Below are 10,511 nucleotides of genomic sequence, written 5' to 3' on the forward strand. Positions count from 1 at the left end.
TCACTTCAAAAGCATCAGCGCAGCTTTATTTTGAAACACAGAGATAATCCTCTGTCTGATCTCTTTGATCTGCAGCCCGTAGATCACAGCGTTCAGAGCAGGAAGAACCACTTCGCCTAGAATGGCCGCCACCTTCCTGTGGTCGGACAGCTGAGGGAAACGGTGCAGGATGACGATGATGAAGGCCGACATCAGCAGGAGGACATACACAGTCAGGTGTGTGGCGCAGGTCTGCAGAGCTTTGCTGTTCAGCGCCTTGTTCTTGCTGCTCAGACACACCGCAGCGATCTTCAGGTAGGTGAGCGTGACGCTGCCGAGGGAGGAGCCCAGCAGGACCACGGTGTAGCCGAGGCCGTACACCTGGTTGATGAGGAGGCTCTCGCAGGAGAGCTTGAACAAGGAGGCGTTGTCACAGAACGGGTTGGATATAACCGACCTGCAGCGCGACAGGCGGATAGTGAGGCCCAGCAGGATCGACACCATGACAAGAGCCACTGTCCAGGCGGCAACCGACAGATTCACCACCATCCTGTTGGTCATGATGGTGGAGTAACGCAGCGGACTGCAGATGGCCACGTACCGGTCGAAGGCCATGATCATGAGCACCGTGTGGGAGGTGCTTCCATAGAGGTGAACGCAGAAGGCCTGAGTGACGCAGCTGATGTAATGAATGTAGCGCTCTGAGTGCGATAACAAAAGATCCCTGAGGAAACGAGGGAGGATTATCGTGGCTCCGAACACGTCGTTAATACTCAAGTTGCAGAACAGCAGGTACATGGGCTGGTGGAGGCTCCTGCTGCTGAAGATCAGGATCACCAGGCCGAGGTTAGACACCATGATGAAGACGTAGACAAGGAGGAGGAGGATGAAGGCAGTGCTAGAAGACTGAGGGGTGACCTTTAACCCCTCCAGGATTAGGATATCTGAAATAAAACTCTGGTTCTCCATAATTAACAGTGAAGACTTATGGAGATGAGAACTGTGCTCATACAGAAGAACTTTATGATGATACACATCAATGAATGAGTTGATGACAGTCAATCTAAATATTCACAAGTTTTGGCTAATTGTAAAATACATTGTCATTTTTGAATATTTTAAAAGGGGATCAAATTTATTAAGTCACAGTTGTTTTGGTTTTTCAACATTTTTAAGAACAAGAATTTGAATAAAAGTGTGTAAACTGGTGGAGAAGGTCTTCAACATGTAGTAGTCAGTCTTACAGTTTGATTTCTGAACAACAAACTATCTCCCAGTTCAGTGAGCATCTTGAGTAAACACCAGTCAGCTTTCAGTCCTCTCAGTTCAACTTACATGAACACAGGTGATGACACAGTTTGTGTTTGTCAGCGTCACCTTCTGCAGCACGAGCCGTCCTCCACCCAGACCAGATGTGAAACTGCAGAGACTTTTATTTGGTGCATCAGTGGCCATGAGCTGCAGCGTCACACGCTGACAGGTCAACTGTTGCTTGGCAACTTGTTACCCAGCATCATATCTGGGTCCCTCTTAGGTTCATTCATGATTGTGACATAATTTCAAACATAATGTGAGGGAATTATTTACATTCATATCTATTATGAAATTATCACATTGATACAATATGTGATAAAAAAATATATATATATACATATATACAGTATGACGTGGTGCAGAAACATCCATCAGAACATTGTTTCCTTCTTCCTGCTTTAAAAGACTTTGATGTGTAACTTTCACACTCGTGCAGTGTCACTGTGGGGGGACAGAACTGGACCTGTCAGTGCAGCCTGAAGCTGGGATGGTGCTACTTGGATCACATGGAGGTATCTGCATCCAAATTTTGCAACACCACATGAATTGTATCCGTTTGCCCTCCTAGAGATGCTGTTTGAGTTCTGTCAGCTCCACCTCTGATGTAGCACTGAGACTCGGACATACAGAGCAACTGATGCTTGCATCCATAAAGGGGAGTGAGAGACCACACAATCAGTTCAGTTCAACCAAGTCAGCCGTACGTCCCATTCCTATGAATGTGATATCTCAGATATCTTGAGGGAATTTCTTACAATTTGGCAAAAACAATAATTTGGACTCAAGGATGAACTGATTAGATTTTGGTGGTCAAAGGGCAAGGTCACTGTGACCTCACAAACTACTTTATTAGCCTCTTGAATGTGATATTTCAAGACGGCCTTGAGGGAATTTCTGGCACATAAATTAATTTGAACAAAAAACAGTTTTGGCCTTGTGAATGCAATATTTTGGGAACTCCTCCAGGGGAATCCCTTCAACTTTGGCTCATATGTCCCTTTGGACTTAAGCATGAACTGAGATTTTGGTGGTCAAAGGTCAAGGTCACTGTGACCTCAAAAAACACTTTTATTGGCCTCTTGAATGTCAGGGACCACTTTTGTCTTAGGACGGTGATGGGACACACTGGCTGTTGGTCTTTGTGTAGCAGGCTGTCCTGATCTGAACTGAATGGTGGTGATGGGTAAGTGACCAGTTAAAGATCCAACCACGGCCTGACTCAAGTAGTGACCCTGAGTTCCACATGGATACATCCTCTACGTGTTCGGCTGTGGGAGAGAATCTGTCAAACAGGAAGCCATCCCTGCAGAAGGGCATGAGCAGGGGCCTCCTGTACGAACATTGTGACTCACTGTGACTCTGTATCAAGATACCTAGAGCTTTAGGATTTGGGTCCGACTTGGGTTTGGCTTTGGGGAAGGACACGGCCCGTGCTTACCACACTGGGTTTCTTGGTAACAGGGCATTCCAGAGGAAACTGGCTGACCACTAAGGACTGTGCCGGTCGTCCTTGAGCCATGCCGGCTGTATGATGACGGGATCATCTGTATATATTGTTTGTTGTGTACGCCACGTTTCAGTATGAATTATATGGAACAGGTTGTCCATGAGGCCAAAGGTTCTTGTCTTGCCTCAGGGTGTTTTGGGCGCCATGATTCCATCAGCAGGTCATATGACCTGTCCACATCTGACGTCTTGGGCATGTTGACAACTAAAAACAGGTTTTCGAGTATAGATGTCAACTTCCTATTAAAGGAAGTTCTTATTTCAGAAGGGAAATGTCAGTCCTCTTCACCTCCACCTTTTTACCCACAGATCCTAAGGATATAATTGCTGGGTCATTTTCTCAGCTTGTTTTCTACGTAGGTGTGGCACCCTCTTACCTTGGTTACTGGGCTCACCTGCTCTTGGCTCAGATGATTTAGAATTTGGAGTTGATTTGTACAAATAAATTTACCAACAACACTTCGAAAACAAGTACAGTCTGCTACAGTCCTACACAGCTATTTGTTTCAGTGATCAAACATTTTATTATTATTACTCTTTTATTACCACATTTATGGAGGATCATGTTGGTTCCAACTTAAATACTTTATAAAATAATAATTATAATGAGAAGAAGAAGAAATTTTCCTGTTATTTCTATATATTTATTATTATCTATGCAGGAACATGCACAAAACAGAGTTCCACCATGGGAACAATTAAAAGACACTTGCACATGAATCTAAAGAGTTGTAAATTAGCAATACCTATAAACCGTCTGTGCAACACAGTTTCCTGCTTTGTATTGGAACTATGTTAAATTGCATCGTCCCTACTAAATAGATAAATAAACTTAAAAAATTAAATTTAAGAAAAAGGCTGTTAATGAAAAGTAAGGATGAAGAAAAATGGAAAAATCTGGAAAAAAAAATGTATTTTTACATTTGTATTTACGTTATAATGATGGCAAACTCTTCCTGGACTGTAACAAATTTGACAGGAACTTTTTTATCTCTTTTGACTGAACCCCGTAAATAATGGGGTTGAGGCTGCCGGGGATGATATGAAACAAGATGGCAGATAGTTTCCTGTAGTCTGAGTACTGAGGGAAGCGATGCAGGATGATGATGAGCATTCCACATAAAAACATAATTAGATATACAAAGAGATGAGTGCTGCAGGTCTTCAAAGCTTTACTGTTCAGAGACTTGTTTTTACTGGTCAGACAGACGACAGTAATCTTAGTATAGGTGAGAACTATGCTGCCAATAGAAGCTGTAAACAGGACTACAGTAAAAGTGAGGCCATACACATTATTGATGAACACACTCTCACAGGAGAGTTTAAAGAGTGAGGCATTGTCACAGAAGGGGTTTGTAATCATAGTCCTGCATCGGTTCAGTCTTAAGGTCAGACCGAGCAAAATCCCGACCAGAACAAAGGCCACTCCCCAGGCAGAAACTGTCAGCTTCACCAACATTTTGTTGGTCATTATGGCAGCGTAACGCAGGGGATTGCAGATGGCCACATATCTGTCAAAAGCCATAATCATGAGCACAGTGTGAGAAGTGGTGCCGAACATGTGTGTGGTGAAAGCTTGGACCACACACTCGTAATAACTGATGAGACGTTCAGAGGGAGGCAGCAAGATATCTGACAGCAGCCGGGGCACCATGATCGAATTCCCAACAATGTCATTGACTGGCAGGTTGCAAAACAGGAGATACATCGGCTGGTGAAGGTTCTTGTCAATGAATACCAGAACTACAATGCCAACATTAACTAATATGATAAGTAGGTAGGAGAAAAAGAAAAAGAAAAAGACAGGGTACACAGAAACCTGTGTGACTTTTAACCCCTCCAGCTGCAGGGTGAAGCTGTTGAATGTGTAGTTTTCCATCAACCTGAAACAAAAGAAACAAAAGGTTTAATCCTCATTTTTCACGTGTCAGATCTTCTTAATATGGATGATATCAGTGACTAATTACATCTTCTATGATAGAGGTTTTTGCAAATGTAAACAGAAGAAAGAGTTTAAGAAAATGGTTCAAAATCATTCAAACTTGAAGAGCATTTGCTGCCTGGCTTTGAAACTGTTCAGTTATTAAATATCAGTATATATCAAAGGATTGAAATATTACCTTTTGTTTCTCTCACTGTGCATGTGAAGCCACCAGCCAAACTTCTGCCAGAAGACCACAACCTGTCAGTCTTTAATAACAGATCTAGTCATCTGGGGAGGTGATGCATGATGCAACGCCAAGACATCAAGTTGATGGCCATAGAGACTATGAACAACTGATGCAACTTTGTCCAAAATATGATCATGATTAATGATGATGCATTAATTCATTGTACGCTTGTTGTACCTTGTGGACACTGACAGTTGTGGTGTCTTGAGGACCAGCTACCCAAGAATCAGAGACAGAGGTACAGCACTACGTCAGCGCCTCACACAGTAGCTTGCTAGCACTGGTGTGGCAGACTGAACTACTTGATTTCTCTGACACTCCAGCTGTGGTAGTTGACCTTACTGCATCTCAACCTCTTCCTGTTCTTATAAGGACAGTTCAGACTGCATCAGAGAATGAAAAGCTTCTTCTACATCAGTCTATCTGGTCATCACCTGTTGAGTCTTGCTGTGTGTACAATCTCTGTCGTACCTCTTCTTGATTCTTCCTGGGTCTGTCCTCTGTTACTGACAGTTGTCAGTCAAAGCCTGCATTCTTCTTTCTTCTGTTTCCTTTTCTTGAGGTTGTGGTCTGTCTCTCTTAAACCCATCTTGAACATGTCTTCTCATGTCTTTCTTCTCTGCCTGTATCACCGTCCCAGAGTCTGTCTGGTCTAATCTCTTCTTGCCTGAATCTTTGTCTCTGTCAAAGCCTGGTACTCAGAGCGATCTGTCCATCAGTCTCTTTTGATTCTGAATGTCCTCGGTATGACTCATTGTTCATCAACCCGATCTTGACCCTCTGTCTCCTGCACCTTTGTTGGAGTCTGGATTGTTCTTCTGTAAATATCTGATTTGTTGTGGGGACAGCGGGCTTCCACTGGCTTTAACTGGAACCCCATGAACCATTTTATTTCCCCTACATAATAAAGACTTTTGGCCCATCCTGAATCTTAGGGCCTTGAATTCACATGGTTGGCTAAAGATTGACTCTTTCACTGGATTGAACCTCATTCATGAACCTGACAGAGGAATGTTCTGATGTCCTTATTCCACCGTATCTTTGTTTTACCTTTCAAGGAATATGCTTCCATTTGGCTGTTTCTTTGTGTCCATGTGACCTCAGCTACAGGATGGAGTCTTTGCTAGACCTGTCACAATGTTAAGGTCATTGATTGGTAAAAGTGCTGTTTTATTGTAAAACTTGAAGTATGTGGTGATGGGTGAATGGTCCAATAATTTGTCTGAGGCAGTGTCCCTCCTGGAGAGTAGGTTGGCAGATCAAGCTTTGTTATGGTGCAAAGTCAGAGCCTCGAGGGGGTTAGTCAGATGGAGGACTGTAAGGGAGGACCATTACCTCAAAGTTACTCTATTTCTCTGGCATAGAGAACGATTAAAGGTCTGTAATTAAATTCAAGGTTTGATCTGAAATTACAGTTTTGTGCTTCTGAGACATCCCATAACACAGAAACAGAAAATGAACTTGGTTTGGATGACAGGACAAAAGGATGTTGTAACAATAACCCCCCCACCCTCCACCCCCGGCTGAGTAATGCCATGTGAATGACCTCACTGTTTCACCAACACTGTTTTTGTTGTTTTGCTGTTGTTACAATGATAGTTTGTTAATTAGTACCATGAGGCAGCAGGAACTCTGCAGCGAAGCCTCAGCAGACCCGACCTCCCTCCCCAGCACCAGCTGACACCAGCTAGCTCGTACAGGTTTCGTCACCCCAGAGGGTTTTTGGCATTGAAACAACATTAATACTCTGAAGATCAAACTCTTGTATCATGACTTTTCCCACAACATCATCAAGAAACTTCAAGGAATGACACAACAGTTAAGTAGTTGTCTAAATGAAGTTTTCCATTTGGTAAACATTTTAAACCTCTTCCACAACCTTTGACCCAGAGAAGGAGTAAGTACGTACAAAAAATGTGGATGGATTCTCTTTTTACATGGTTTTTCTCCTACTTATGTCTTTATACTATGTGTTTTTATATATTTAATAATATATTATATTTGTACCATAGACAATCCACAAAAGTCTAGATTACCAACTGGCAAAGAGGAAAACTGCCCCAAGGCTCAAGGCCCTTGAATACAAATAATAGATTGAATACAAATCAGTAAATTTTGATAATCTGATTAATTGTAAATTTATCATGAATTTGCACCACTAAAGTACAATATCAAATAGACAGGTCCTGTATTATTAGCTAATGTTGTGGCCCTATCTTTTAGAAGCACCCAACAAACTGACTCATGGAAAACCTGGGGCCAGGTACAGTTTTCTGTGTCATAGTTAATGGGAACTCAGAAGCTACATGGTGCCATGAACAGAGTGCAGGGAGCGGTTTGGGGGTCAGCAGGACCCTGGGAATTATGTTCACATTGGCAACTTCTGTAGTTGAGATCAGATGCTAACATTGCAAGAAGCAGTGAGTCGTGCACTGGTGAAGCTGCAGAGGTCGTGGTCGTGGATGGACGTGTAGCATGACTGGCATTGGGCATAGTCTGGGAATTTGCCAGCAGGTGATTACGCTGCGTATTCGGGTCACCTGTTCAGGTTAAAAAGTGATGACTTCATCTAAAGAAATGAGGATCCGTGTTTTATGTTGAAGTCCATGCTGCCTTGTGCACGTGTGTTGTGGCTCTTGTGTAGCTGTGTTGTACCTGGGCTGTAATGAGTGTCCTGGAGGCCTCAGAGCTCCCAGGTGTCTCAGTGACCAGCAGGTTAATAGAATTAAAAGCTGCAGTGAGGTGTTCAGGGGGCGGCGGACAGGGAGCCGCTCACTCTCTCTGGAGAGACTCCAGCCTGCAGACCGACCTGCTGACTGTACCTTCACACTTTCCTTTGATCCTATATGCCTTCTACCAAAGTGTGCCCAGAAAGTGTTTAGCCTAGCTTAGCACAAAGACTGGAAGCAGAAGGAAACTGGACTCCCTGATGTCCTCTCATCAAAACATGGATGATAGAACCTGTTTCAGTGTGTTTCATCAGTGTTTGTGATGTTTTCTTCGACTCCTCTGTTTCTGGCTCTTTCTCCTGTTTGATGTGATGCAGGCCGCTCTCTCAGCAGCCACAGGTTCATGGTTCATAGTGAGTGAAGTGAGTCCCTGTTGGTCCCAGGAGCTTTCATTGCTGCCTCCACTGAGCTCTGATCAACATCTATTACCGCGCCCGTCTCTTTGCCCCCACGGGGCTAATTACCATCAGAAACTGTTGATAAGTGTTTTGTTAGGAAGCGGCTCACAGTGGACCTCATTAATGATCGCCTTTGTTTCTGAATCATTAGCACTCATTACTGGCTGCTGTGGTAACTGGGACACAAGTGATGGAACGGGTGGACCATTAGGAGGCAGTGCAGTCCCCTGAGCTCCCAGCATGCAACAGCTGAAACGAACTGAGCTTCTAACCATAAACAAACACAGTGGGGGCCCTTCAGGGTCTGCACAGAATAAACAGGAAGAGGTCACTTAAGTTTTAACTTTTGTGTGTTATGTCTTCAGCAGTGTGTGAAACACCGACCCACACCAACGCCTGCTGGAAAAAACTTATCTTGCTCTAGCAGCGTAGCCACATGACAAAACACCAGCATTGCTAGTTATAGTTGTGCAAACCACATATGTAGATTAGTACGTTTAACCTTCTGTCATCTTCTGCATAAATGTTGAGTCTTTAAAGTCCTAAAACATAAAGCAGTCCACACCCAGTCATTTAACAAAAGTTATTTATATAAGGACAAAATAAAAGGTTCTTACAAGCTGAGCACACATGTGAAATTCATGTGACGTGTGATATTTTAATGGGGTTTTAACCTCATCTGTGAAACATTGTTCTCAAAGTCAGTGTCAAGTTCTTTTTTAAATCATAAGTATCTTATATCCTGAGCTTAGACTACAGTCCAGACTCAGAGCCTAGAAGATGAACAACACTGAGGCAGGTAAATACAGGAGTCAGTTAATGGTCAATATTTAAAAGATTATCATAGAAGTGATTTTATAGATATTTGACACAACAAATAATCCTAATACTTCAGACAGGAAGGAGAAAGGAGAAGACGTCCAGACAGAGACTTTCACACAGGAAAGACAGACCCTGAGTTTGAGAGATTTGCTGCTGCTGCTGTCTGTTTTAGTCTGGTCCACATTGATCACGGATATAAAGTTCTGCTCAGAATAAAAAATAAAGTCGTGGTTTCTCTGATATTTTATTTGTAATATACAAACTGACCAGTAGATGTCGCTCATGAAGCATCAGGAAATGAAGCTTCTCTTGAGCAACTGGCTCAACTGTTCATGAAGCCTCACCTCCCCATCATTAGTCTGTGCTGAACAGTTTCCAGATGTGTCAGCAGATGTCGAGCCAGTAAAATTCTTCAGTTCGTGTTTTTCTGCAGAAAACCCCGGGTAGAAATGGACAGTGTAAACAGCAGAAGCTCTACTGCAGCATTTTCATGTTGACCCTCCGTCATGTCACACACACACACTCTGACACAGTCGTTACCCTGCAGATGATTCACGCTGGGTTACGGTGGAGGTTATGATTTATCTTCTGCACCATTGAAGCTAGAATCAGTTTCCTTCCATCTGTCTGTGGTGCCCACACCTCCTACAGGTGTTTGGTCCAGTGTTTCTCAAACCTTTTCAGACCAAGGAACTTAACCACTGAAATTAACTTCACACAGCAACTAGGATTTATTTTTTATTTTTTCCTTTCCTTAATCAGAAAATGTGCAGTCGTGAGTGATTCAACCATTCTGCCATCTGGTTTGATTGTCAGGGAATGTGTTGTTATGTGTAACATCAAAATATTCACACACACGAGAAAATTATGTCATCAAACGCACCATGAGTCTCAGTCGTGATGAGTAAATTACTACCTAACCTCATCTCTTAAACACTTCCTGTTCTGTGCGTTACGTCAGAGGTTTCATTTGATTTTCCGTCAGCTGACTCAGTGTAAATGCTCCGGTCCGTGATCCTATCGGCTCTCTGTGTTTCATAGTTAACAGGCTCAATTACTGGAATGCACATTGATCGTTTTTAACATTAACAGTGAAACAAAGTGTAAACTGGCGAAGCTCCGTGAGGAGGCCGCGGTTACAGCGAAGTCCAACTACACTGTAAAATACAGTAAAATAATGTTTGAATTCACACACGAGTTGATTTAATATTGAACACAACACACATGCAACCCTCAGGACCAGGCTCCACGGTCACTCAGACGTATTCAGACAGACCTCAGTGTCCACTTTATTAGGAACACCTAGCTAAAACTAATTCAGTCTGATCCTGAAGGTTGCGATGTTCAGGACTCTGCTGCAGAGTGTGCTGCTGTTGAGCTGTGTCGCCTTATACAGAGAGATATTTGTCAGGTAACCTACCTGCAGTCAAATCAACACCTGTGTGAATCAGTTTCAACACAAACTGAACATGAAGGAGATTTATTCCAGCGTTCCTGATAAACTGGACACTGTGGTTGTTGTTGTCCCGTGGGACAGTCTAATGTCTGAAAGGTTGAGTGCCAAACAGTTTCTTTCACTTGCTGCGTCTCGT

At 43.1% G+C, this 10,511-nt stretch overlaps 2 protein-coding genes across 2 annotated transcripts; both read right to left on the reverse strand.

The window, feature by feature from the left end:
- LOC111221343 (olfactory receptor 52N5-like) lies at positions 1–951 on the reverse strand. Its single transcript, XM_022744703.1, has one exon. It carries the CDS (start codon positions 946–948, stop codon positions 1–3), a length of 948 nt encoding a protein of 315 aa, XP_022600424.1. The 5' UTR covers positions 949–951.
- A 2,782-nt stretch (positions 952–3,733) lies between these two features.
- On the reverse strand, positions 3,734–4,681 carry LOC111221344 (olfactory receptor 146-like). The gene has a single exon (XM_022744704.1). It carries the CDS (start codon positions 4,676–4,678, stop codon positions 3,734–3,736), a length of 945 nt encoding a protein of 314 aa, XP_022600425.1. The 5' UTR covers positions 4,679–4,681.
- Positions 4,682–10,511: the final 5,830 nt, after the last annotated feature.

Source organism: Seriola dumerili, unplaced genomic scaffold, assembly GCF_002260705.1.
Source record: "Seriola dumerili isolate Sdu_G_001 unplaced genomic scaffold, Sdu_1.0 BDQW01000086.1, whole genome shotgun sequence".
NCBI classification, from domain to species: Eukaryota; Metazoa; Chordata; class Actinopteri; order Carangiformes; family Carangidae; genus Seriola; species Seriola dumerili.

Coding starts and splice junctions, on each gene's coding strand:
- LOC111221343 (XM_022744703.1), bottom strand. CDS start 948: ATGGAGAACCAGAGTTTTATTTCAGATATCCTAATCCTGGAGGGGTTA.
- LOC111221344 (XM_022744704.1), bottom strand. CDS start 4,678: ATGGAAAACTACACATTCAACAGCTTCACCCTGCAGCTGGAGGGGTTA.